Source organism: Podarcis filfolensis, assembly GCF_964270895.1.
Source record: "Podarcis filfolensis genome assembly, chromosome: 9".
Classification (NCBI taxonomy): domain Eukaryota; kingdom Metazoa; phylum Chordata; class Lepidosauria; order Squamata; family Lacertidae; genus Podarcis; species Podarcis filfolensis.
Genome location: NC_139610.1, coordinates 5,593,758 through 5,620,883, shown reverse-complemented (window position 1 = coordinate 5,620,883; position 27,126 = coordinate 5,593,758). Strand labels below are relative to the sequence as shown.

The 27,126-nt window shown below is 45.4% G+C and overlaps 2 protein-coding genes across 11 annotated transcripts; one reads left to right on the top strand and one right to left on the bottom strand.

Moving 5' to 3' along the window:
* Positions 1–83: 83 nt before the first annotated feature.
* On the bottom strand, positions 84–22,620 carry FOXM1 (forkhead box M1). 9 transcript variants are annotated; one of them, XM_083630305.1, is made up of 10 exons: positions 22,368–22,602; positions 18,393–18,537; positions 15,721–16,280; positions 13,513–13,661; positions 11,838–12,038; positions 9,029–9,157; positions 6,978–7,022; positions 5,936–6,014; positions 4,274–4,443; positions 84–2,738 (listed from the first exon to the last, which is right to left on the bottom strand). In XM_083630305.1, the coding sequence occupies exons 3-10, from the start codon at positions 16,232–16,234 to the stop codon at positions 1,668–1,670; spliced, it is 2,358 nt and encodes a 785-aa protein (XP_083486431.1). In that variant the 5' UTR covers positions 16,235–16,280; positions 18,393–18,537; positions 22,368–22,602; the 3' UTR covers positions 84–1,667. The 9 variants fall into 9 exon arrangements, with proteins under 9 accessions (XP_083486431.1, XP_083486430.1, XP_083486432.1 ...); XM_083630304.1 differs by lacking the exon at positions 22,368–22,602 and adding an exon at positions 20,102–20,211; XM_083630306.1 differs by lacking the exon at positions 22,368–22,602 and adding an exon at positions 20,158–20,199.
* Positions 22,621–22,721: 101 nt separating this feature from the next.
* Positions 22,722–26,909, top strand: RHNO1 (RAD9-HUS1-RAD1 interacting nuclear orphan 1). 2 transcript variants are annotated; one of them, XM_083630777.1, is made up of 3 exons: positions 22,722–22,759; positions 24,502–24,766; positions 25,942–26,909. In XM_083630777.1, exons 2-3 carry the CDS (start codon positions 24,602–24,604, stop codon positions 26,611–26,613), a joined length of 837 nt encoding a protein of 278 aa, XP_083486903.1. In that variant the 5' UTR covers positions 22,722–22,759; positions 24,502–24,601; the 3' UTR covers positions 26,614–26,909. The 2 variants fall into 2 exon arrangements, with proteins under 2 accessions (XP_083486903.1, XP_083486904.1); XM_083630778.1 differs by lacking the exon at positions 22,722–22,759 and adding an exon at positions 23,326–23,344.
* The last annotated feature ends 217 nt before the right edge of the window (positions 26,910–27,126 follow it).

Here is a 27,126-nt window from a genome sequence, read left to right as displayed (position 1 = left end):
GGAAAGGAGACACCAATTCACAAAGGCTAATGCTGGCCCCTTGCAGACTCATGAAAGTTGCTAAGGAAACATACTGCTCAGAATCACACTTTCTACTCTGGCTTTATTGCATAGGTTGTTAGAAGAAACACAAACACAGACTGTGGCTGAAGTACTTCTATGCAGGGGTTATTGATTCATTTATTTTTTAAGGCAAGGCTAGTCAATGCATAAGACAAATCACATTTCACACAATTGCTTTCTTTTCTTTTCACCCATATGATATAAGAGAAGGGAAACAAGTTTTTAAAATGTGTGTTTGAAGTTTGATCTCCTGCTTAAAAGTGCTCCCTTTCCCCAAATGAAGATTACGGGATCAATTTTTGAAGCTCTTCCCCATTTCTCTAATTGCTGAAGTTTACATCAAGTGCTCAAGTTGGGAAGCTAATTGGTGCCTGGGTTGGATCTGGTTTGGCCCTCCAGATATTGCTGGACCTCCATCACCCCTCACTTTTGACCCTGCTGGGGCTGATGAAACAACAGAGAGCCCCACTTTAGCCAATCATTCTAAAACTTTGAATAGCATGTCCCTATAAAGGAAGCAGCATCTGACCTGGTTTGACTACAGTGGCAGGCATTCCTACCTGGTAGTGGCCATGTTTTTTCCAACCCTGCTTGCACGAATCACTTCTTGGAAGTGGTACCTGTCTGTGTGGCTGTGCTAGGTTAGAAGTTACTTTTGCCCTACTGGGAGGATTTTAGAGCATCTAAGCCGTGCAACTGCTCTGCTGGGCATTTAAGCACCAGGCGTTTCAGGAAAAGTGACATCAGCAGTGACAGTGAGATTTAAAACGCAGCAGCTCCAAACCCCACCCAAGCATATTTATAAGTTGTCTCTATGGCAATCAAAATCTCCCTTTTCTGATTGATTGGAGACATTTCAATCTGCTGGTGTATGAATTCTGAATAGGGTTGCCAATGTATTTTTTTCCTGGCCCTACTCCTGTTCCTTTAACAGGAGCCTGGAATAAAAAGTTGTGCAGCTAAAGCTTTCTCTTCCTATGGACATAGAAATGGGAAATGCTTTGGCTGCTAAATTCCTTCATGCTAGGTTCCTATTAAAGGCACAAAACAAAGAATAGTTATTTGTTATAGTTATTTCCATAAGTGGAAATAAGTGACCAAAGGCCACATAGGATTTCAGAGCACTTGCATTTAATGTGTAGTGTAACAGAAAACTTTTGGCAGATGCATCTCTTTTATTTACAAACAGAACCAGCTGATGTTCCCTCTGCAGTTATTAAACATATTAAACATACAAGAATCTCATCTTCTTTTGCATTTAGTCACCATCTTTATACTTTAAAAGGCACTAAAATATACAAATATATACAAAGGCCAACATATGTACATTAGATGCTCTATCAAATGGGAGGGCTATTAAAAGGGATTTTCACTATGTTTTGTAAGTAACAGACTTAGATGTCATTGATTGTCCAGTGGATTGGCTCTGTCCAATCAATAGCAATATCCAATAGGACTCCAAGCAGCTTCTGGATCATTCTATGACCAGCTATATGATAGGATCATCCTAATGTGATAACAGCTTGGGAGTCTGTTAAAAAACAACCCACCAACTGCGTCCCTTGGTGGTTTGCACTAAACCAGAATCTATAAACAAAATGTGGTCATTTCAGTTCAGGAATTAACTGTGACCAACTGAGATCAGTACCCAAGTTGTCATCCTCAAGGCCAGGAAAACTGACATCTAGTAGGATTTTGCTCAAACTGTCATTCATGGTGTCCAGGACTAGGCCTTCCAAGAATGAATGGTTTTCAGGAAGAGCAGAGGCCTGAAGCTCTGGGGACGACTGTTTGCTGGTTGCAGGAGAGCTGGTCAAGGGCCCAGAGACCATGTCATTGGTTTCTGCATTTAGGAGTGGCAGCTGTGGAGAATCACATAACGATGGCCTTAAGGGAGTGCTGCCAAGTCCCAGGATGTCCAAGTTCCCCTGAAGGGATATTAATGAGGTTGGAGGGGTTCTCACAGGACTGCAAAGCAGATCACTAGTTTCCTTGACAAAAGGTGCCAATCTCCAGGGGTCAGTAGTTGCCAGGAATGGTGCTGGGGTGGTTATGGGGGCTTTACTAGGTACAGAAGAAATGGGCAGCTTGCAGAACATCTCTTTTATTGCAGATTTAAAAGGAATGACTTCTCCCTGAGAGCAACTAAACTGAGATGTACTTTCCAGAGGATGAGTATCGGTTGCAAAGGGAGGGTCATTTCCCACCGTGCATGACTCTGACCTACTGGTGGGTTGCAGGAGGAGTACTGGTTCTTCAGAGGAAGGCAGGGCTAAGTGCTGTTTCCTTCTGGACCTGCCCATTTCTTGCCTCTCTTGTCTCTTTATAACCAGTGTGTCCAACTTGCTCCGGGACGGTGACTTGAGAGCTGTAAATGGTCTCTTCTGCTTTGCAGGTGGGGCTGGAAGGACTATGTCTGGTTGTTCACCCAGCTGCACTGGCTCTACCTTTGTAGACACTGTGGGGAGGAACTGAGGGGCCCATGTGTTGGAATGAAAGTTGTCACTCTCCTCTTTTATATGCAGGGCTGCGGCGAATGATTCTTTGCTGATCCAACAGGCGTCCTGCTTTATGGACTGCTGGGGTGTAAATGGAGATAACTCTCCATCACAAGTCTCCTCCTTGATGGGGATGGGAGCTGGGAGCAGGGTTGGCTCTTCACTGGACGGCAACACCTGCAATAGGAAGACAGAATGAGAGACAGTAAAGTATATTTGACAGCAAGATATTGGTAACCTCACAAATCAAGGAAGTAACAGAAAAGTTAAGGACATTACATTAAGATACAGATGTGCGTGTACGTGTGTCTTGATGGGTGCTCTGCTTAATATCATTTAACCGTTTGTAACGAGCTTCCCACAAGTGTTCACTGAGGAGAAATCGTTTCCTGGCAATTGATAATATGAAGATGAGAGCAAAGCAAGACGTTGCTCTTTCTCTTAGTATTGGGGAACAGTGTCACTCTCATCCCCTGAAACACTCCAGTACTTGGGGGACCACGTGCCAGAGGCAGGTATAGCCAAAAGGTCCAACATCTGGAGGGTCAAAGCTTCCCTGTCCCTAGACTACACAAGCAGCACACGTTCAACAGGATCAGCTGTGAAAGAAATGCTGCCTTTTACCCCCAAGTCCAAGCAGCCCTCGTGGGCAGCTGGTAACTGGAGGCTAGTTAGCTCCTCATTTCAAGCTCTCTGAATCCTGTAGGACTTGTTCAGAGCACTGGGGAACTCCCTCCTCAGACAGGTTCCATTTTAATCCTTTAGGCCCCAAAATTCATGCTTTTCTTTCAAGCTTTTAATCGTATTTGGGATCCCTATATGCTGGCTTTAGGTTTTCAATCCTACCTGGGAGTAAGCCCCATGAACCCAATGGGACTGCCTTTTGAGTAGATAATGAATAGGGTTTTGCAGTAAATGTATTTTATTTTTAAATCTTTACTAATTAAATTTGTATATCACCCTTCATCCAAAGATCCCAGGGTGGTTCACAACAGAAAAATACAAAATGGGAATACAAAATACAGCTGTTTTTTGCACCTCTTCTTCTACTGGTGTATACTGGTAATTAATTTGTTTTGTAAGCTGCTTTGAGAGCTTTTAAAACCATTTAAATAATTTCATAATTTTGGAGGGTTTCTTTATGGGTCATTGAAGCGGTTTTAATGTATTGCTTTGATTTTCTGCTATGCCTTTTTGGTTCTCAATCTTTTGTAAGTTGCTTAAAGATGTGATGTATAGTATACAATAAGTGACGCATACATCTGATGATGATAGTTACAGGTAGGTAGCCGTGTTGGTCTGCCGTAGACTACGGCAGACCAACACGGCTATCTACCTGTAACTAGAACTATGGAAGGCACCACATTGAGCTGCATGCAATGGAAGTCCCATCAGCAAGGTATATGAGGAAGTGTGCATGCACACAAAAACTCATACCAATAACAAACTTCGTTGGTCTCTAAGGTGCTATTGGAAGGAATTTTTTTATTTTATCTGATGATGATGATAATGTCTCGGGTGATTGTGGCAATTATACCCAATGAGTGCAATATCCTTTACAAAACAGCACTATCAAATCAAGGCCTCAGTACAAATGTGGAATGAGGGGAACCACTCTGGAAGTGGGAAATGCCTGCCCCGCCAGCCAGGCTGCAAATTTATTCTCATTCTCAGGCACAAGCATGGAGTTGGGCACTGATATACAGTCTGACCTTTGGAGCAATGCACACCGATTTGCTGCTCTGCATGGTCTCTGAGGCACCCTGGGATGCAGGAAGAGGCATCTTTGAAGAAGGTTGAAGGATGACGGACTGACTCAAAGGAAAGTGAATTGGAACTAGGTAGGAGTTGACACGTGGCAGCAAGGGCTTCATTTTTCGGCCTAGGAAGGAAAAAAGAGGTCTTAGCCCAGTATCTATAAAAGGTACTTCCTCAATTTTAATTGATCAGCCACCAGAGCCTTCCCAGTTTTGTACTGGGAAATCTCTGCTTTCATCTCAGTTGCATCAGTGTCCTCCTTCGATTCAGAACTGCACACAAGAGTAATTCCTTGCTGCTTTTCTGGGAATGGAAGCACTAGACTGACTATTGTGAGTATTCTACTGACAGCTTGTTGTGGCTTGGGAAGTGCCACGTATTTTTCGCTCTATAGGACGCACCTTGTTTTAGAGGGGGAGAACAAGGGGAAAAAATTCTCCCCCTCTCTGCGCAGCGCCCCTTCAGCGAAGCGGCAGGAGAAGCGGAGCCCCTTCCATTTCTCCTCCTGGAGGAGTGCTCCGGAGGCTTCAGGCGGCTATCTGGGGAGCGAGAGGGGTCGGTGCGCACCGACCCCTCTCCCTCTCCAGATAGCCTTGGGTTCCTTTCGCTTGTGGGGCTGGCGGTGGGGAAAGCCTAGCTTCCCTCACCACCAGCCCCGGGGTGCACACAGCCTTTCCGCTGCTCCCCGACCTGCTGCCTGCAGAGCGCAGCGCGAGTTCCCGCTGCACTCTGCAGGCTTCGGGTTCCTTTAGCTGAAGCCCGGAGAGCAAGACTCTCCTGGCTTCAGCGAAAGGAACCTGAAGCCTCCGGAGCGTGGAGGGAGAGCTCCCTCTGCGCTTCGGAGGCTTCGCGTTGCTATCACTGAAGCCAAGGAGCCTGCATTCACTCCATAGGACGCACACACATTTCCCCTTAATTTTGGGAGGGGGAAAAGTGCGTCCTATAAGGCGATAAATACAGTAGATCACTAGCACCATGCTTTATGGTTGTACATAGACCTTTTATTTCAAACCTGGGAATTTTTCAGTGTCTCCACATACACAGAAAGTCCCAGTCCTTAGCCAGTTAGTGGAGTTTGTATTATACCCAGACAGACGCAGGGGAAGAAGCTTGGAAAGATCTTGAATAATGAAGCTGCCTTCTGTAGAGTTAACCCAGGATCCTGCCAGATCAGTGCCACTCTGACGGGCAACAGAGGCCTTTCCCTGTACTTCTTTAAGTGGAGAAGTAAGCATTGAACCTGGGACTGTCTGCAAGTAAGCGTATGTGCTCTCATGTAGCAGGTACTGCCAGGTTTTGCTGAGTGCCTGGAGGCTCTTCTGTGGGGCTGCAGTTTCACACAGGCGTTCACCCCCAGGCTAAGAATTCTGCCTGGCCCTTACGCAGGACTGACATTTACCCCCTGAACTTTGCTTTGCTGATCTCTGCTTCCTGCCTTGCTTTGCCTTTTCCGTCACAGCCCTCCAGCCCTCACATGCACACCAGGTGAATACCTCCAACATGTGTAGAAAACGCCCTTGTCACAGTTCCCATTAAACCCACTGTTGGGGTTTCGTTAGGGAGAAGAATTATGCCACTTTCTCTGGGATTGGTAGAGATGTAGAGTATACACTCACGCGCAGCCTGTGGCTCATTTTTACGACCGCTAGTGCCTCTCATACTCTTCTGTAGATCTGGAATGTGCCGTTTTTGCTGCTACATTAGTTTTAGATTAAGAGAGACAAGAAAACAAAAGTTAGAGAAGCTGCAATTGCCCAACTGCTTTGTATGGATCCGGAGGGCAGTGCTGAACTAATATAAGGAATTTAACTGGCACAGTCCTACAGAGCTATGGGGCGATATGTGTCACCTCCTGCTGCAAGCAGACACCCTTGTCTTTGCTGACTGTCACCCCACAAACCCCATAGAGCCTGACAGAGGTGGCACAACAGAACTCCTTCCACAGCTGTTCTTCAGGCAGGAAGGGGGGTGGAGAGAGAAAGGAGCTGAGTTTGATAACTCTCACTGCCTGAAGAAATAAAGATAAAAAGATTAATTGTGCAGTGTGTTTCGTTCTACCCAAGTTCAACATGCTTGAGCACAATGGCAGAAGAAAAGGAGCAGCAGCAAGCAGAGACAGCGCCACTTGATACACGGAGTCAGTCAAACTAGCTATTTGCAAGATTATCATCACATGGAAAAGAGCTTTTAGTTTCAGTCCTATCAGCATTGTTGGCTGCTGTCAGGATGCAAGCGATGATGCCATGAGCCTGCCCTCCACTCACCCCCCCATTGTGCTCTCTCTCACCGTGTTCTAGAAATATATATTAAGAGGCTTCATTTGCTCCTTTAAACCAAGCATTACAAGAGAAATAATCTAAAAATGCACTTGCAGGTTTTTGGGTTTTTTTAATGTACTGAAAACCCACCATTTGACCAAATATTTGCTTGTGCCCCCAAATTAATAGGCAGTGAATAAACTTAAGTATCCACTCATCGGTCCGAGTAGCATGACTGTAGGTAGCTAAGGCGGCCCCTGCATTTCCCACACACTTGAAGGAGGCACAGAAGGGGAAGCTGCAGGAGGATCTCAGCTCTGACTAGTAAAGCAACCTCTATACATCTGCAGGCACCAAAAGAGGGAAGAAACCCAAGCCCAACCAGGAGGGAAGGTCTTACTGATTCCAAGAGCCCGGGTGATGCTGGTGACTGCACATCCAGTGGCTGGCGGTGGCCAAGTATACAAAAGGAATGAAAAGGAAATTGTCAGCTAAACCGGAGAACAAAGGAACATTTGGGCACAGCAGACAGTACAGAACAATCTGTGAGGATGCTGAAAGTTTTGTACAGTACCAAACGCTTCTAGAGCTTCCAGCGATCAGAAGGTTAGCCCTGTTTGAAGCTAGACTGGGGGAGAACGACGAGCAGGCTCTTTTCAACAAAAACTTTTAAAATAACCAGGCCAAACCACAAAGCGGGTTTCCAGGTTCATGCAACCCTCCGCCACCAGACATAACTTTCTCTTAGCAAGGAAAGAAGTGTGGGTTGTCCATAGCAATCCATGGAGAAATGGCAAAAATTACCGTAGCCCCTTTTCTTCCTTACTTAGGGTCTTGGGGGGGGGTGTTGCTTTTAAAATTTTGCCAACCTTTATACACACAACCCATTTGCATCTACAAGGCACTGGAGTGCAAGGCTTCTGTATGCAAATAAGCTGTGGATTTGGCTTAGAAGAAACCTGAGACATATTTTGTACGGAGGGAATCCAAACCTCTGCCTAACCTTCAGCCTGAAGCATTAACAGGCTGCCTCTCTGTCAGCCAAGCCCTTTACAAACTGCTATGACAGGTAACGATCTGGATTTGACATTTTTTGAACATTTGTGAAAAACAAACTTTTCAGATGAACGCCTTTTGCTTGAGGGTAGACATACTGCTACCCATTGACTATTATGTTAATGTATCGGATTTCTCCATTCATTCCTAGGAGCAGTTTTTATCCCAATGTTTAAAAATGACTTCTCAATGGCAACCAGGAATTCATGTGTCTAGACTAGAGGTGGGGACCATAGAATCATGGCAGAGTTGGAAGGGACCCAAAGGATCACCTGGTCCTATACTGCAATGCAGGAATCACAGCTAAAGAATTCCAGACAAATGGCCATCCAAGCTGTTTAAAAACCTTCAGTAAAGGAGTCCACTACCTTCCAAGGTAGTCAGTTCCACTGTCAAACAGCTCTGTCAGATAGTTCTGCACACATTCTAGCTTGTCATTATCCTTAAACTGTGGTGCCCAGAACTGGTCGAAGGATTCCAGGTGGGGTCTGACCAAGGCAGAATAGAGTGATACAGCCTAGAACAGCATTAGCTCTTTGCTGCTGCTGAGTTGAGTCATGTTAAGCTTGTGGATCCTTTTCACATGTACCACTGGCAAACCAGTTGTCCCTGATCTTATACTTGTGCATCTGGTTCTTCCTGCCTAAGTGCAGAACCTTTCATTTGTCCTATTGAAATTCATGTTGTTACTATTGGCTCAGGTCTCCAATCTGTTACCCTGATTCTGTCTTCCGCAGCATTAGCTACCCCTCCCAGTTTGGTGTCATCTGCTAATTTGATAAACATCCCTTCAATTCCTTCATCCAAGTTGTATATAAAGACGGAGAACAACAACGGGCTCAGGACAGAACCCTGTGGCACCCCATTTGTCACTTTTTTCCAGGATGATGAGGAAACATTAGTGAGCACTCTTGGGGTTCGGTCAGTCAACCAGCTACAAATCCACCTAACAATAATCTTCTGCAGCCCAATTTTTACCAGCTTCTCTGCAAGAATTTCATGGAGGACTTGTGTCAAAAGGCTTACTGAAATCAAAGTATGTTAGTTCCACATCCTGTGGCCCCCTGGATATTCCTGGACTACAATTCCCATCATCCCTAACCTTTGGCCATGGGAGTTGAAGTCCAGCAACATTTGGAGGGCCACATGTTCCCCACACTTATCTAGACAATGAGATAGCATTCCTTAACCCTTTTAAAAGGTTTATAGCCACACCAGTACTTAATAATTTCCTTTCTGTGAATTCAAGTGATCCATTTCCCTTCTAATACCAAACCTAGTGATCCAATGCTCACCAGCATGTCTTCACCTGCCTCCTCAGAATGGAAATAGCCAGGTGCTTGAGAAATCAGGAATTGGTAGGGCAATCTCCTTTTCTGCATGAAAGGTACTCACTTTGAAAACTTGGTCCAGTGTCAAATAGCGGTTGGCTTCAGGGTGAATGGTCCAGAATGAGATTTTGCCATTGGCAGATGTCTCTCGAACAAACATGTCATGAAGAGAAAGATTGTGCCTTATAGAGTTCTGGATGGGAAAGGAGAAATGCTGGCTGTTTTTTGTTATCAGTGGATTCTTCAGATGAAATCTTGATAATTCACAAAGACCTTGGCTTTGAATCCTCTGTATCTACAGGGCCTGTGCCCCTGCCATATTCCCCACTTTAACCCCCTAGGGCTTCCTCTTCCCGCCCCATGCAACTGCTGAGATCACTTTTCACCTTTCCAACCCGATTTTCAAGCCGCTTCTCTTCTGTAGCCCTACTTTGCACCCATTTTCACCTTTACCCCCATGTCCATGACTCCTCCTCTTGTGCAAGCTCCTTGGCACACAAACCAGCCCCATGGCAACCTTGCTCCTCCCACACATTGTAACCACTAAGCACCCTTTTTGCCTTCTGCTCAATTTTGAAGTGACCACCCCATTATTCTTCAGACCATTTCATGCCCCTGCTTTCATCTTCACTCCCATTCCCATTCCTCCCTCTTTGCTCCCATATTTTCATCTTCACTCCCCTTTTCCGTTCACCCTCCTTACTTTTCTCAACTCTCCCTTGCACCAATCACCCCCCATTTCCATGCCTTATCCTCTCCCCTATGGTGCAGCCCCATCTGCCCACACTCCCCAATGCTGATATCTGTTACTGTACCTTTAAGACGAATGGCTTCTTAAGAGCAAGCCTCTGAGTTGGCTTGTTCAGTGAGAGAAGATTAAATTCAGTTGGTGGATGTTGTGTTTATATGGAACTTTGCTCGTTAATAAAATATCTCTTCTAAATTACTGTATTGGATCTGGAACTGGTACCAGGAGTGAAATACATTATGTGAAGGTACTGTGAAATATTTGAGGGCTCTGCATCTTTTATCTCTCTTGCAAAAGGCAGCTGAGCAGCAGGGCAAAGTTTAAAAGAGCCCTCATTTTCTGTTCAGTGCTTCTCCCTCCTTGCTTTATTCAGACAAGAAGTCTGAGTAAAGTTGAGAACTATTTCAGTTAAGGTAACATCTGGTGATGCGGGGGTTCTGTTTGTGGTGATTATTATGTGGCAACACATATTGATGCTTGGTTTTCCAGTCAGGAACTGATGAGAATGCATGTCTGAACCAGGAGATTTTGCTTGCCAATTTAAGTAAGCTGTTTTGTGGTTCATTTCATATTCTGAATTCACTTCCATGGCCCCAAGGCCAGTTAATACTTACATAGTCATTGCTTCATGACTGCAGTACAAATGGATGTTTTCCATATAAATGTGAACAATCCATCAGAAGTCAAGCAGCACATATAATATGCTTCAGTAAAGTCGCTTCACACAAACCATTGGACCCTCAAATGCCAGATGATCAAGTGATGCACACTGATGTGTGCCTTTCTAACATGCAATTGCATGGAGTTGCTTTCACAATAATTTAGAACAGCGTAACACAGATGGCAGGTATCTACATTGTCTCCCCCAGGAATTTGTGGGCAAGGCATTGTAAATATACAGTATGGGAAGAGACCATGAATGAGTGAATAGAACCTCACATGCATACTAAAAACACCAGGTTCATCAAGATCGTTAATTTCTGCAATAATGCAACTCCACAAAGGGTTCACATCAATGCCTGTTCATATCAAACTGCTTTTCATCCTCGTTTCATTAGCTATATGCATATGCATATGCATATGAATATATGTGTGTGTGTGTGTGTGTGTGTGTGTGTGTGTGTGTGCTGCAATTCTGCACAGGTATCAAGAAAGCACAGAAAGTGAAATAAATCGTACAGCAAAACTTCCTGAGAATCTCAATTTTCTTAAAAATTAAACAAGAAAAAATACACAACCACAGGTTTGTAGCATTTCTGGCTGAAAAGATGTTCACCCACTTTGAAGGATAATACCTGCAGAAATCTCAGAAGCACAGGTGTGGAATAGGAGTGCATAGCTCCTTATCCCTCCTCATGATAATAAACTCGAGGAATTATTCACAATATGGACCTATAACGAAACACTGCAGTGCAGGCTGCTCCTTTTCAGTGCTTCCATTAGTTGGTAAGGCTCCCCTTCCCCTTTCCGTTCTACCTGCCTTTGTCTTCCCCTTGATCTCACAGTCAGCATTACATGGCTACTAAGAACCCCCCCCCCCGCCTGTAGTCCCCCCCCATGTTTTTTGTACAGTGGTACCTCTACTTATGGACGCGATCCGTTCCAGGGTGCCGTTCGCACCCCGAAAAGTCCGTAAATAGAGCGCCGCTTCTGCGCGTGATGCAATAGAGTGCTCCTGCGCATGTGCGAAGCGTGCAGAACGCTTCTGCGTGTGTGGCGAAACCCAGAAGTATACACTTCTGGGTTTGCCGTGTTTGCAACCCGAAAATCCGCAACATGAACCTAACACAACTAGAGGTATGACTGTACTTCTCCAAACCTTGGGGTGCCCCCAAGCCTGCTACAGACTGAACATAAGAAACAGGGGGAATCCTATTCAAAACAAGAAAAACAGAATTATGCAAAAGCAGATGAATTATGTTAATGTGCTTGATTTCTATGGTTAATGTAAGTTGCAGGATTCTGCTATTCTTGGCACAGCATTTTAATTCCCCCCCCCCTGCAGAATACACATAGCCCTGGTAACATTTGCACCCAAAGGGAGAAAACTGATAGTTGTTTGCATAATGCACTTTCTCCCCTTGCTTTTCCTCATGCAAGTTTTACAGGTCACAGTATTTGTTACCTTCCAGCCTGGCTTGGCTACATGCTTGAAATAAGGGAAATGATCCTCAATCCAGGTGTAGATATCTTTCAGCATCATGCGCTTCTTCTCAGTGCTGTTGATGGCAAACTGGATCATGGCCATATAGGAGTAGGGGGGACGTTCAGAGAAGGACTCCTGCCATGAGGTAGTAGAGGAAGACGCTGCAGAACCTTCCTCGGCCTGACAAGAAGACAATATGAAGGGTGCAGGGCCTGTAGAATGTTAGTTATATGAAGAGCGTCTGGATTTTGATGTACAGTGAACCTCTGAATAGGTTAGGGTTGGCCATTTTAATGGGCAAATATTTAAAGTTCACAGGGCTGCATCCCTGCTTGCCAATCCCCACTCGTGAAGCCCCCACCTGCTCCTCAGAGAGAGGAAACCTTTTTGGCTCCATGAGTGAGATCTTTACTTTGATTGGCCTTCTTGGCCAAATTTGACAGGTGGGAGGGGATAAAACGGGAGTGGGCAGGGGATACAAACCCTGCTTGAGTCAGGAGCGGGCTTGGATGGAATCCTAGCAAACTGAGCAGGATTAAACCTCCATTCATCAAAGGATAAGCAGGGGTGAAATCCTGCTCAGTCTGACTGTGAACCCATGTTCTTCCTGTGCATCTCACCCAGACAACACTTCTGCCTCAGGAGCAGGGAGGTGCAGAGTGGTGGCAGAACAGGACGGTTTTAGGGAAGCTGCCCCAGCCGGCTCTAATAGTTCTTCTGCAAATTGTCTGGGCTGCCCACCTGCAGGCATCTCCCTAGTCCACTTCTCTTCTCAAGGTCCATTAGCAAAGCATTTCACAGAAGTCTGTTGCAATACTGTAATTCGCAGGCCTACCTGTGGCCGCCAGCCAAACTGCAGCATGGCAACGGTCTTACCTTCTTATGCTATGTACGGTTAATTTAGCAGAAACATAACATTGAGGCTTACGTTAGGAAAACCCAGGTTTCCTTACTGTGTTTGTGAAACTACATAGTCAGTGTGCTGCAGTGAACAGAATGTGGGACATGAGTCAGGTTTAAATTCCTCCCAAGCAACACAGCTGCTCACCGCATGACCCTGCACCAGCTGTTCTCTCCCTGGTGAACGTAAAGGTAGGATTACAATGTAATAATTGCAATCCATTATTATTTATAGCATTATGCAAATATGAATTAAAGCAACCCATACGCTGGGAACAAGTAGCCTGCCGTTGCTATCAGGTGAAAGAAAGGTGCACTTAAGAATGAAGGTTCCCATCTAAGCAAGGACATTTCATGGAACATTTGGCACCATAAATATGAATATCTGCAGTGTTAAGCCAGTTTGCAGTGAGCCTCCTTGCCCAAGCAGGGTTGCAGTTACCAATCCAGAGATCTCTTCTGCACTTTAAATTGTGAAGTGCCTGAAGATAAAAAGTCAGCAGCAGCTTATCCCATGCTAGAAGCACTGCTGGTCCTTCTGTCTACCTCCTTCCCTCCCTCCCCTGCTCACTACAGTGGGTAGAAGGGGGCAGACCAACACTGGGAAATCAGCAGATGAGAGGGGTCTCTGCAGCCTGGTCTCACGAGAGCGCAGGTACAAGAGGAGTCTCTGAATTGCAGTCTGGCCCTGTGCACAGACACCTGGCTCGGCTTCTCTTTCCTTGGCTTTTATTTGGCTGCACACCTTGCTTACCTTAATAGCTTTCTGCCTGGGGGTCTGGTTCTCCTTCTCCGTTTCTTTTTTCACACTGCAAGGGCTCAGTCCGCTAGAGCTCATATTGCCCAGCCACTGAATGTTAGTCAGACTGTTGTCCAAGACACTGCTTGTTGTCTCCGCACTGCCTAGATAAATACAAACTCTAAGTTCTCATTCTGTAGTCCTAGATTCCCAAAAGAAGGCTTCAAGCTTGTGCCTTAAGCAGACAGAGTTCAGAGTTTTAAGTAGAGAGAGAGGCCCACAGTGGAGTTTGGGCAGCAGCACTTGAAATAAATTGAGCTTCACATACTGTTGCTGCTCAATCCCATGCACAGTTATGGTTGCCAACATATTATTGGTCCTGCTTCTGTGCCTTGAAGTACAGTCTGATAGACAGAAATTTAAGAATGTATATATTATTGTTGAAGGAGAACAGTCAATCTCGGTTGTTGAACGTAATCCGTTCTGGAAGACCATTCAACTTCTGAAACGTTCAACAACGGAGGCGCAGCTTCCGACTGGTTGCAAGAGCTTCTTGTACTCAAGCAGAAGCTGCGTTGGACATTCAGGTTCCGAAAAACGTTCAAAAACCGGAACATTTACTTCCGGGTTTTCAGCGTTCAGGAGCCGAAACATTCGAAAATGGAGCCGTTTGAGAACCAAGGTTTGACTGTACTAGATTCTATTCCCATTATTATATGTTGTAATTCCTGGAATGCAAGGGGTTAGACTAGATGAGCCTTGGGGTCCCCTCCAACTCTATAATTCTATGGTGCTATGATTTTACCAGTCTTTTATGAATCTTTAGTAAAAGACAATATATAATTTAAAGACTGGAAACTGACATCCGCAGATTTAAACCATAAGGTCCCCCGCTTTTGCTATGTTATCCTTAAGGCTGCCTGGTTCCTTGCCTGGAACAATTTGTTCTAGTTCCACCACAATTTTTCCTGCCTACCACATTCAAAGTAGCAGAATTGTGACCTCCTCCATTTCCTATATTTGTACCATAAACATGCCCCTGTCAAAGGAACTACTTTGCTCTGAACCCGGTGCAAGGAAATCCATTTCCCCAAGAGGGGAAATGTAACAAACAGCTTCCCCTGTACTTCTGCCTTTCCTACCCATGCTGCCACAACAGATTATAATACATGATGCAAAGCACCATCCAGTCACAGCCTGCTATCATTTTCATATTAAAAGGTAAAAGGACCCCTCACCATTAGGTCCAGTCGTGGACGACTCTGGGGTTGCGGCGCTCATCTCGCTTTATTGGCCGAGGGAGCCGGCATACAGCTTCCAGGTCATGTGGCCAGCATGATTAAGCCGCTTCTGGCGAACCAGAGCAGCACACGGAAACGCTGTTTACCTTCCCGCCGGAAGGTACCTGTTTATCTACTTGCACTTGACGTGCTTTTGAACTGCTAGGTTGGTAGGAGCAGGGACTGAACAACGGGAGCTCACCCCATTGCGGGGATTCGAACCGCCAACCTTCTGATTGGCAAGTCCTAGGCTCTGTGGTTTAACCCACAGCGCCACCTGCGTCCCTCATTTTCATATTATTCGCACATAAAGACACTTCCACTTTAATTGCCAATTACAGGGTACATTGAATGGGGTTATATATCTCTGGCCTGATGCTCTGCACACTTGCCACTCTCAAGCGGCGACTTTAGAGATGGGAGACTATGAGGAAAGTGCACTTTGCACACAAAAAGAGCACTTTGTACAGAAGAGCAATCTGTTGTGAGGACAGGCTAATGCCTCTCTGCTTAGAACAGGTTCCCTGCTTCAAGACTCCAGGGCACAAGCACCCAACAGCACCCTCCACTCCCACCAACCTGGGGCTCCAGGACAGAGCACTGCACACAGGTAAGTAAGGGAACGGATAATACCTGGTACACTTTCCACCACCACCCTCTTTGCCATTTTGGAATACTGTATTTTGCACCAACTCCTCTCTCCTAAAAGCAGTGCTTTTGGGGTTAAAAAAGAGGTGCCACTACTGACATCTTGATATATGCGTTGTGGGTGCCAGCACAAAAGAGGTGATGGTACTCCATACTGGTGAGTAGACCCAAAATGCACTGCCTAAAAGCCACCCTTCCTCCCCCCCCCATAGGCCCTGTCCCTCCCCCCACCAACTAGCAGCAGTCAAGCAAAGAGAGGGCTGCCCCATGTTTCATAAGAAAAAGAACTACATACTGTTTTCCTCCGGTTCTCGTCCATCCATAGACAGCAACTCTTCCATTAATGCAGAGCTTTGCCCAATGTACTTGTCATCCTCTTCTGCCTGGTTGTGGACAGTGCTGTGCTCCTCATCGGATTTGAAAAGATTCTTGAACTCTCTTCTCTCCATTCTAGGAGAGCTGCTACTGATGAGAATAAATTTGCTAGGCCCATTACTGCCAGATTCTTTCCCCTTGGCTGTTAGAGCATCAATGATACTTTGGACATCTGTGTTAGCAGGAATAGCTACCACCTGGGCATCTGACAAGGTCGGGTGGTCTATTATCTTAATCCCCCCCACAGGGACTTCTCGATTTTCAGGTTCCGTTTTGTCTGTGCCGTGCTCCTTAGGCTTTGCTTCTTCCTGCTTAGGCGACCCAACATTCTGGCCACTTGGCTCATCTCCTGCTAAGGCGCTTGCTGCATCGCTATGGGGGAAAGACAGCTTCCGTCTCTTGAGAATCAGGGGCCTGTGAGAGCTGCTCTTCATCCTTGACCTGTGCAGTCAATCTCCATTGAGGACAGAATGAAGGAACCTGAAAAACACAAAGAACAACATTTCTGTCCAGTTATGAGAACATGTGACAAATTGCGAGGGAGTGTCTTGAAATCAGCTGCTAGGTTTCCTGCAATATGCTTTTCTAATTAATGAATGGTGTTCTACAGTAGGAATCTTCAACCTTTTCAAACCTTGGGTCCACTTTTAACCCAAACATGTTTTTGAGGATCCATTTCTTAATATTGTGCCCCACCTTGGACCAGTGGGTCCCGTCCCACTACTCTACCTCAGGATCAAATAGTGCTCTACAGTAAATACAGGTATGTGAAATAAGAGCTGATTAATGATACATATGCAACCTCAAAGTTTCAGAAACAGTACGTCTCTGAATATAATTTGATGGGGAGCAACACAAAGGCTACTGCATCGCAGGCCCTGTTGGTGGCTTCCCAAAAGCATATGGTTTGCCACTGTTGTTATGCATTGACTGGGTTGCCTATGGTATGTTAGCTGGACCAGGCAAGGAAAGTTTTCCAAACTGGAATTTAGAACTGGATTCCCCTCTCCCTTTGGGAACATTAATGTGCTAGAAATGACCGACCCAGATATGAACAGTCAGGCAGCTACTAACTTTTCATTTGGGCCAGTAACTTTTGTGGTTTGTGTGCGAGGCTTAGCAAAATTAAGGAAATAAAGAAATTAAAGCTCAGAATAAGACTATAATTTCCTTATTCTTGGAGGGAATGTGCTATCAGGCTTTCTCATTACCATAAAAAATATGCTGCTAGCTATAAAAGTTTGGATGGGATGTGAGCAAATAAACTGCAGCTGAATTCAGAAAAGATGGAAGTACAGTTAGTGGGTAATTCAAAGGATGCTATTCTGTTGTGGATGGAGTGGCACTCAAAGCTTGAAGGTGCTGTTTGATCTGGCATGAATTGCTTTCCACCCTGTCGGACTAGTACATCAAGTGCAATTCCTCCTGGACAGCCTAGAGGGCCCCGTCTGCCTGCCCTCCTGAGGTCCCAGACCTATGGAAAAGCAAGCGGCAAAGTGCAGGAGATGGGCCTTGGAAGCGCTGGTTCAGTTACACCCAAGCGCCTGACACTTTTGTCTTTGAGCACTAAGATTTTAATCCTATTGCCAATGTGTTTTTACAGCTCTACTATTTTAAACTGTTTCTGAATTGTTTTATTTTTACTTTTAAAAAAATATTTCTTCAAGCTGCTCTACGTCTGCGAGCACTAATACTGAGGGGTAGGATATCAATCTCATATCTAACTTATTAACTAACTAAAATATTTTCATGATGAAAATATGTGCAGTGTTAGAAATTGGGATAGGAAAAAAGCTAGGAGCCAAATGGCTCCTGGGACCTGGGTTGTGGGCACCAAAACAGAAGGTCTAGTTGCCATTTCTGGGGAGGGTCAGCAACACTTTTTATTTATTATTTTGATAAGCATGAACTAATATGCAATTCACAAAAGTGACACATTGTTAATTTCACACAAATTAAACAAGTATGAACGGAAATTGTTAATACTTGTTTAATTTGGTGTTTACAATAAAAGTACTTCAGTTTTCAAAACACTCTACTCTTTATTGTTAAACTCCTTAACATATGACCTATCCTTAACATAGGCTTTGAGGCTTCAAAGCACATACATTTCAGTAACCCTTGAGTGTCAGCCAGCCGCAGAAAAGGTCACCTAGACCTTTTGAGGTGCTCACAAATGGATAATTTTTAGGCGCCAATTTTTAGCCCTGCCAATGTGGTAGGCTCTGCTTTCATTGATGGTGAGCCTCCACTCACCATCAAGCAGAGGCAAGCACAGAAGCTGGCAAACCTTGATTTTTGCACCATGTATATCGTCATCCGTAAGACAGCACTGATTCTCACCTAAACTGAGGGAGAAGGCTCCAGCCTCTTTCCAGATTCAGAAGCTGAAGTCATTCTTGCCTTTATAATTTTGAGTCTAGATTACTGAAATGTTCTTAATGTAGGGCTACCCTTAATGATAGTTCAGAAGCTTCAACCAGTACAAATGGAGCAGTCCACCTTCTGATGGGAATGGGTTAGCAAGTGTCTGTTAAACCGGGAGCTCCTGCTTGTATTCTGGGCACAATGCAAGGCACTGGTTATTATTACCTTTAAAGCCATAAATAGACGGGACTAAGAGTTTCATTGATTTTTACTAGTGTATTATTTGAGGTTTTCCCCATTTCCTCCCGTAAGTACTGGAAACAGCTGGCAATGTCCTGGCAACTACTTTTTCCCTGGAAAAAAGCTGATCCTGCAAGGAAATGAGATAAAATGCTTCACAATCCCGGTATTTATTTATTTTAAAATAAATTTCTTAATTTCATTTTGCAGTATATAATAAACAAGAACTGTTACAAGCGTCTTGAATGTCTTTGCATTATTCACCCATAAGAGCATTCAGAATATAATGAATGAAAGGAAAATACTTTGTCACACCATACAAATTACAACACTAGAATATACTCTAATCAAGAAGTCCTTCTCTGTTCTTCCTGTCTCATGTAAGATAAAAACTCTTGCTATGCCATGTAAAAAGAATTCGAGTTGTCCCCATTTCATCGAGTTGTCCCCATTTCATGCCTTTGCCATTACTTTTCCCCTGGAAAAAAGCTGATCCTGCAAGGATATGCGATAAAATCCTGCCAACCTAGCAGTTCGAAAGCACGTCAAAGTGCAAGTACATAAATAGGTACCGCTCCGGTGCGAAGGTAAACAGCGTTTCCGTGCACTGCTCTGTTTCGCCAGAAGCGACTTAGTCATGCTGGCCACATGACCCGGAAGCTGTACGCAGGCTCCCTCAGCCAGTAAAGCGAGATGAGCGCCGCAACCCCAGAGTCAGTCACGACTGGACCTAATGGTCAGGGGTCCCTTTACCTTTAATCCCAGTATCACCCGAAGAAAACTGTATTGGCTGCCTCCATCAGAAGTCTTTGCACCTCAGAACATGGCCAGCTCTTGGTTCATGTAAGGCTTTGGCCAAGCTCATTCTGCTTTGCCAGAATTCACTTCAGAACGCATCCCAAATACTCCTGCAACCATACATACAAAACAAGGGAAGAGCAGCAGTAATGAGCAAACTCCGCCATTACGGTTCCTCCCCAGTTCAATTTTGAAAACCTCTGCCCCAGAAGAACTGGCGGGGAAAGTCCCACATTGAAATAACAAATAGAGGAAAAGGGGAAACATGTTCCTGAGCTGAAGGACAACCATTTGAGAAAGCACCAGCCATTCTTCAAAAATCTATCCAACTGTCGTTTCTTGAAATCAAAAATCTTTGCTCTCGTGGCTATTCTGGTGAACATAGATGTAACTGATCAGATTTAATGGAGAACAAGAGGGACGTATACATTTGTCTTATCTCCACGGTAAAGTTAAAGGGACCCCTGACCATTAGGTCCAGTCGTGACCGACTCGCTTTATTGGCCGAGGGAGCCGGCGTATAGCTTCCGGGTCATGTGGCCAGCATGACTAAGCCGCTTCTGGCAAACCAGAGCAGCGCATGGAAATGCCGTTTACCTTCCCACCGGAGCGGTACCTATTTATCTACTTGCACTTTGACATGCTTTCGAACTGCTAGGTTGGCAGGAGCACGGACCGAGCAACGGGAGCTCACCCCATCGCAGGGATTCAAACCACCGACCTTCTGATCAGCATGTCCTAGGCACTGTGGTTTAACCCACAGCGCCACCCGCGTCCCTATCCCCATGGTAACGAGGCTCAAATGTTCAGGAATAACTAAACTGGAAGGTATTTCCCAAGGGAGCTAGCTCAGCAAGCTGCTAATGATAGAGTAATTAATAACAACATTCTCTCACCAAATGGAGCACAAAAATAAGATGAACTCATCTCATCAAGGTCCTATGTGACAGACCTGCCCCTCCACAGTCTCCATGTAGCCGTTAACAGAGGCCAACCAGTAGGAATGCCCAACATTCCATGGAGGTTATTACTACTCTCCCTCCGGCATCAAGCACATAGGAGCTACACAAGCTTTTCCCAGCATCACAATGAACAGTCTTCAAAATATGGCTAACATTCATCCCCTTAAAAATCTTAGCTATTATAATCACCCCGTGTGAAGGACTTCGTAACTTTGTAAACTCTTGTTGCAGTTGACATTGATGATTGAGCAAAAGGACTGGGTAGTAACGACCTTCTTTGCCCATCCATTTGTTTACACATGAACAGTTTATTCAAAGTTGCCTGTTTATGTAGCTGATCATATACATCATTGTCTGAAGTTCATTAGAACATATTTCCAGGTAAGTGTATGTAGAATTGCAACCCCAAAGAGGTGCATTTATTTATTATTTAGTACTAACTCCAGAACTGCTCAAGACTTAGCACTTCTCCCCAGAAGTTCAGCATGGCTGATCAGCCAGAAGGAAAAGGAAAATGCTTTTAATATTTATTCTACTTATTATACAAGTGATGCCGATTCATGCTTTTTTGGGCCAGCTTAAGAGAATGTTAGTTGGTATCCATTTGTCTCAGGAGACAATGGAAGACTGTGCTTTGGGAGGTGAAAGCAAACCATTGGAGAGTTACAGCACATGGTGTGTCTCTAGACCACTATGGGAAAGACATGTTTTGGATGCAGTTAGGGCAGATGAAGGTGTCTGGTTGTGCTGATGCATGTGTACCATGTAGTCTCTGCCATAGTGTTTTTTTGACAGATTGCTGTCATTTTCTGCCTTCATAAATACCCCAATCTTGCTTTGCAGAATGCTTGCATTCTTTTGTAAGAAAACTGTGGGATAACTAGCCTGATATAACCAACATGCTTAAGGCTAATCAATGCATGAAAGTGTTAAAACCACAGAATAAGCTGTCACCCGCTAGGCTTTTCTCACCTTGGGAGGGACTAGGTAATCAAGCCTTTGTTCCCCTTCAGTCTACCAGAGAAGTTCAAAGTGTGCAAAGGTTTTGAGCTGGTTGCTACAGCTCAGACTGCATGGCTCTTACAAGCCATTATTGTGTTCCTATACCAATAATTTAGGAACTCCCACTATTGCAACTAAATCAGGTTTTACTGCCTATGCAATATTTTCTGACTGCTGTATGGAAAAGCGTATGAACTTGGTCTTTGGAGTTTATAAATAAACCATTAATACCTTACTTTTTTTCTACGCTGGGGAAAAGGGGAACTTTGGAAGGAATTTAGAAGGCATATTTTAAAGGTCTAACAGCTTATACTTCCTTGCTTTGCTGCACATTCTGTGATTTAAAACCTGTGCTGGGGTTCTTGCACCAAAGAGTACTGTACTTGCCCAAACCGGATCTTGACATCTAGGAATTCTCCTATTTACATACCATTTTTTCCCTTGCCACCAACAAAAACAATAACAAGCAATAATTGCACCTCGCTGCTGCTGCCCATAAAACACCCTCATATTCCCAGCCTTGCCCAAGGGGGCGTGGGTGAAGCAAGGGACAGAGTCAGGCAAAAGCTGGAGATTCAATAGCAATTACTGTTAAGCTTTTCTCTCTCTTTGTCGTTGTAGGAAAACCACATACTTCTATGAAAGGGCTGGTGCTGTGCAGTTTTTATTGTAGTTACTGGTATGTTTTAAACAGATTTTATACGTGTGTCTAGTTTTAATTCTATCAGTGTTTAGGGTCAAAACAAAAAAATTTTTTCCTTCCAGTAGCACCTTAAAGACCAACTAGTTAGTTCTTGGTATGAGCTTTCGTGTGCATGCACACTTCTTCAGATACCTTGCATGCACACAAAAGCTCATACCAAGAACTAACTTAGTTGGTCTTTAAGGTGCTACTGGAAGGAAAAAAATTTTTTTTTTGTTTTGACTATGGCAGACCAACACGGCTACCTATCTGTAACAGTGTTTAGGGTTTTTATGATTGGTTTTTCTACGTCTTTAGCAGAGAAAAAGGTGGGGTATGAATATAATAGCAGTATTAGTAATACTAACAGTAGCACCAGCAGCGCCCCTCGGGGGCCTTTCTGGGGCTCCTTCGCCCCGCGCCCTTCCGGCCGAGGCCCCTCCCGGCCGCGGGGCGAGTTCGCGCAGGACTAGCGCCTTAACCGAAAGCGCCGTTGAGACGCCGAGCTTACGTCACCTTCGGCAGCGCCGCCTCGCTCGCTCGCTCCCGGCCGGGAATCTCCTCCTCGGGCTTCGCCGCTCGGCTCCGGGGCGGGAGGGGGACCCCGCGCTTGGCTCCTGCCGGGGCGGGCGCGCGCGCGCGTGTCTTGGGCAAGCGCCGCCTGCCTCTTCGGGCCGCGGCCTCTTCGCCCTTCGCCCTTCGCCCGCCGCCGCCGCCTTTTCCTTCCTCCGTCCCGGTTGTTTGAATTTGGCGCCCGGAGAGCTCGGTCCGCGTCACGTGACGCGCCGGGGCCAATCGGCATCGGGGCAGAAGAAGAGCGGGAAACGTCAGGGTGCCCAGAGCGGGGGCGGAGCCTCAGCGGGCTGTGGGCGGAGACAGGGCTGCGGCGGGATCCCTCCGAGAGCGCGGTGCGTCTGGCGGCGCGGCGCCCAAGCGGGGGGGGGGGGGATCCTCGGGGAGGGGGGGGGCGCGGCAGGACCCTCTCAAGGAGGCTGCGGGCCACATGTTCAGCCGAAAGAAGGAAAGGGGCTGGGAGAGATCAGGGGGTTTGGACTGGGTGTCCATCAATATGCAGATGATACCCAGCTCTACCTGTCTTTTAAATCAGAACCAGTGAAGGCAGTGGCGTAGCGTGGGTTGTCAGCACCCGGGGCAAGGCAAGTAATTTGCGCCCCCTAACCCGTGGATTTGCGCCCCCTAACCCGTGGATTTGCGCCCCCTAATCCGTGGATTTGTGCCCCCTAACCCGTGGATTTGCACCCCCTAACCCGTGGATTTGTGCCCCCTAACCCGTGGATTTGCGCCCCCTAACCCGTGGATTTGCACCCCCTAACCCGTGGATTTGCACCCCCTAACCCTAACGCTCAGATGTTGCACCCGGTGCGGCCGGCCCCCCCTGCACCCCCCACACTACGCCACTGAGTGAAGGCGGTGACGGTCCTGTGTGAGTGCCTGGAGGCGGTTGGAGGATGGATGGCGGCTAACAGATTGAGGTTGAATCCTGACAAGACAGAAGTACTGTTTTGGGGGGACGGGGGCGGGCAGGTGTGGAGGATTCCCTGGTCCTGAATGGGGTAACTGTGCCCCTGAAGGACCAGGTGCGCAGCCTGGGAGTCATTTTGGACTCACAGCAGTCCATGGAGGCACAGGTCAATTCTGTGTCCAGGGCAGCTGTCTACCAACTCCACCTGGTACGCAGGCTGAGACCCTACCTGCCCATGGACTGTCTCACCAGAGTGGTGCAAGCTCTGGTTATCTCCCGCTTGGACTATTGCAATGCGCTCTATGAGGGGCTGCCTTTGAAAGTGACACGGAAACTGCAATTAATCCAGAATGCGGCAGCTAGACCGGTGACTGGGAGCGGCCGCCAGGACTGTATAACACTGGTCTTGAAAGACTTAAATTGGCTCCCATTATGTTTCCGAGCACAATTCAAAGTGTTGGTGCTGACCTTTAAAGCCCTAAACGGCCTCGGCCCGGTATACCTGAAGGAGCGTCTCCACCCCCATAGTTATGCCCGGACACTGAGGTCCAGCTCCAAGGGCCTTCTGGAGGTTCCCTCACTGCGAGAAGCCAAGTTACAGGGAACCAGGCAGAGGGCCTTCTTGGTAGTGGCACCCGCCCTGTGGAACGCTCTCCCATCAGATGTCAAAGAGAAAAATAACTACCCAACTTTTAGAAGACATCTAAAGGCAGCCCTGTTTAGGGAAGCTTATAATGTTTAATAGGTTATTGTATTTGAGTGTTTTGTTGGAAGCCGCCCAGAGTGGCTGATGGGCGGGGTATAAATAAATTATTATTAATATTATTATTATTATTATTAGCAGGGCTGCCAGGGAACCAAGGGGGGCAGATGGGTTGGAGAGGGCCCCCCCCCTCAGTTTCTTTAAAAAAAGTTAAGAATCGGGAGCATAGCTGTCAACTTTTCCCTTTTTTTAAGGGAAATTCCCTTATTCCAAATAGGATTCCTCACAAGAAAAGGGAAAAGTTGACAGCTATGATCAGGAGCGTCAGAAGGCACCCAAGGGAGGGGGGTCCACCGTATTAAAAATAAATTCATTTTTGTGGAGATCGTTGTGGTTTAGATAGAACACAAGAAGATCTCAAGCAAACAATTGATGGCAGAAGCGCACTGTTTTTCTCTCTGCAGGTCTAGAAGCAGATTGTCCTGCTCTAAGGAGGGCCATTCGGTTTTTCCCCGCTGACATCGGGGGACACCATGAAGCTGAACATTTTATTCGAAGCTGTTGATGCCTCCAAAGAGGAGGCGTGTAAGCAAAGGATGGAAAGGAGAGCTCTTGTTCACTGAGGCCCCCAAAGAGGGCCTTGTGTACCCCTATGGGACGCCACTTCATCCAGGGGGCAGTCCAAGATGTGTACCCACCAAACCAGTAAATCAGATTGGGAGTACTTGGGTATGGTCTTCTTGTCTTTTCCTTTATATTGTGGGAATATACTGTTAATGCACAATTGCAGCGCTTGCTTGGTGTCCTCACTGTTTTCTGTGCTCTGTGTTCAAAAGCTCACTATCCTGCCCTTGCCTTACAAAATAAGACCACAAGTTGTTATTATCATTTTTTTAAAGCTTGCCTGCCCATATTTCCTTGGAAAACCCAGCTCTTGTTAATTATTCTCATCTCTCTTTACCTGTACAACTATCGCTTTAGATTATTTTGGCCTACAAAATAGTTTAAAACTGTTTCATTACCCCCAAATTCTCTTTCAGCCCTGGTGACAGTTATTTCAGTGGAATTCTGTTCATAAAACATTTCAAACTTTACTCTGTTTCAACATTTGTATCAGAAGTAGGTTCTTGACCACTAAGCAGATGCCGAGTATTTTATGGTGCTGTGCGACACTGATTTTGTTGCAACAGACTTAACATAACTCTCTGTCTGGAAATTGCCAACAGAAGACAAGGCAGAGCTCAGCTTGCAGCTATGAAACCATTACGGTGCTTATTTTGCTCATAATTCTGGCAGTTTGGTGCCTTACTTCTCTTCATCAGAGGGAAATAATAAATAAAATAATAAGGTAACAATTGCATGCACATTTACTTGGATGTAACCTCTTGAACCCAGTGAGTCTTACTTTTGGGAAAATATGCATAGGATTACTGTAAATCACATGCATGAGATTTGGTTTTGTTTTTTAAAATCTGGATATTTAGAAAATATAAATACCATATAATGTTTGCACAACCCTTTCTAGCAATTTCCAAAGAGGGATTGGCTATCAATGAGAAAATGGTATCGGTAATAGGAGCTGATTAAGCTAATCCCCATCTCTGCCCATTTATTAATGGCTCCACTCTTGTACTTCCATTTTGTGACTGAGTAATTCTTAGTCCTCTTACATGGGCCCTGGGGGTAGAAAATTTGGGAACCCTTGATTTAGAATATGCATAGCAACGGGATAAATGAAGCATTTATCCATCATTTGCTAATTTCTTACACTGCCTTCAACTGTACTATGGGGATACTACAGACTTACGTTGCAGAACTATTGCAAAGATTACTAAGAGTGTACGTTAAGGTATTTGACATAGGGATGCTTGTGTTAGCTTATTATTATTGCTTATTTTTCTCAGATAATTCCACAGTTTGAGAGTGCCAGATCACTGGGTCTCCAGAGGTGGTGCCACGGTTCCCCAAACGTGAAAATAAAGGATACCAACCATGCCATCCCTGTGGTGGCAGGAGGGCGTTGGAGGCCTGCAGCCAACAAGTTTTCTCCACTAATGTTTGAGAATGCAAAAACAGAATCCTGTGCTGTGGGGACTTCAGAACACCTTTTGGACTTTGGTGGCCAAGCAGGAAACTTTGAAACATGCCATAACCAGCCAAGACCTCTTTCTGCTGCAGCTTCCATCAGCCCTACAAGCAATTCTAGGGCTGGGATGGAAAATCCTTGTCACTGTCCCTTATCTCCTTATGCTGACCCAGTTGCATTCAGCCCACCAGAGAGATGCACTCCAGAACAGCCCTCCACTGAGGCCCATAATTATTGTCTGCCCCAGATGGATAGCTTTACTCCTGGCCCATTTAGTAATCATGTTGGTGAGGATATTTCTAATGACTTTGAGGCTACATCTGTGCTGGTCGAGGACACTCCTGAGGACGAATATGGAGTTAAGGTAACATGGCGGAGTCGATCTCTCTTAATGAAATACCTCAGCGAGAAAGGAATGCTGAGCACCAGCGACGTCTTAGTGAAGACACAAATGAGTGCAGTGCTTACTGTGGCCGAAGATAGCCAATAGCTTAAAATAGTTTTGAAAGATCAATCTCTATTTGTGGTGTGTTCATCCAGTCCAAACAGATTTTGCAGGTTTTTATAGTTTAAAAAATGCAAACGTGTATGCCTAGAAGTGACAGCTGGATATCAAAAGCAGCAATGCCTCTGTCAAAAACTGCTTTCAGTACTTCTAAACCTGGAGTGGAAAAATAGATTGAACAAAAGGTTTTTGTGTATGATAAACTGTCTAAATAATTTGAGAAGGTGGTATACTTGCAAGATAAAGCACAGAAGCATTTTATAAATCAGTCAAAGCAAAAAGGTCTGGTGTTTCTGGAAAGACATTCCTGAATACAGTACCGAGTTATTTCTGTATTCAGTGACTTCACTACTGATTTCTGCCATGACTTCAGTATGGAGACAGCCAGCAGTGTTGTACAGTCTTTACTGCCTCTATTATGCTTCATGTAGGATCTTGATTACCCCAATTCACTTAGAGCAGTGCTGGAAGGAATTACTTGTTCATGCTTTTGTGCCT

What these genes read in the sequence shown, in the direction of transcription:
- FOXM1 (XM_083630305.1), bottom strand. Translation starts at nt 16,234, where the DNA reads ATGAAGAGCAGCTCTCACAGGCCCCTGATTCTCAAGAGACGGAAGCTG. An exon ending in ACGAGAACCGGAGGAAAACA is followed by an intron (nt 13,662 to 15,720) that starts GTATGTAGTTCT and finishes GTATTTATCTAG; the next exon opens with GCAGTGCGGAGACAACAAGC. An exon ending in TAGCCAAGCCAGGCTGGAAG is followed by an intron (nt 9,158 to 11,837) that starts GTAACAAATACT and finishes TTTCCCATCCAG; the next exon opens with AACTCTATAAGGCACAATCT.
- RHNO1 (XM_083630777.1), top strand. Translation starts at nt 24,602, where the DNA reads ATGCCTCCAAAGAGGAGGCGTGTAAGCAAAGGATGGAAAGGAGAGCTC. An exon ending in ATCAGATTGGGAGTACTTGG is followed by an intron (nt 24,767 to 25,941) that starts GTATGGTCTTCT and finishes TATTTTTCTCAG; the next exon opens with ATAATTCCACAGTTTGAGAG.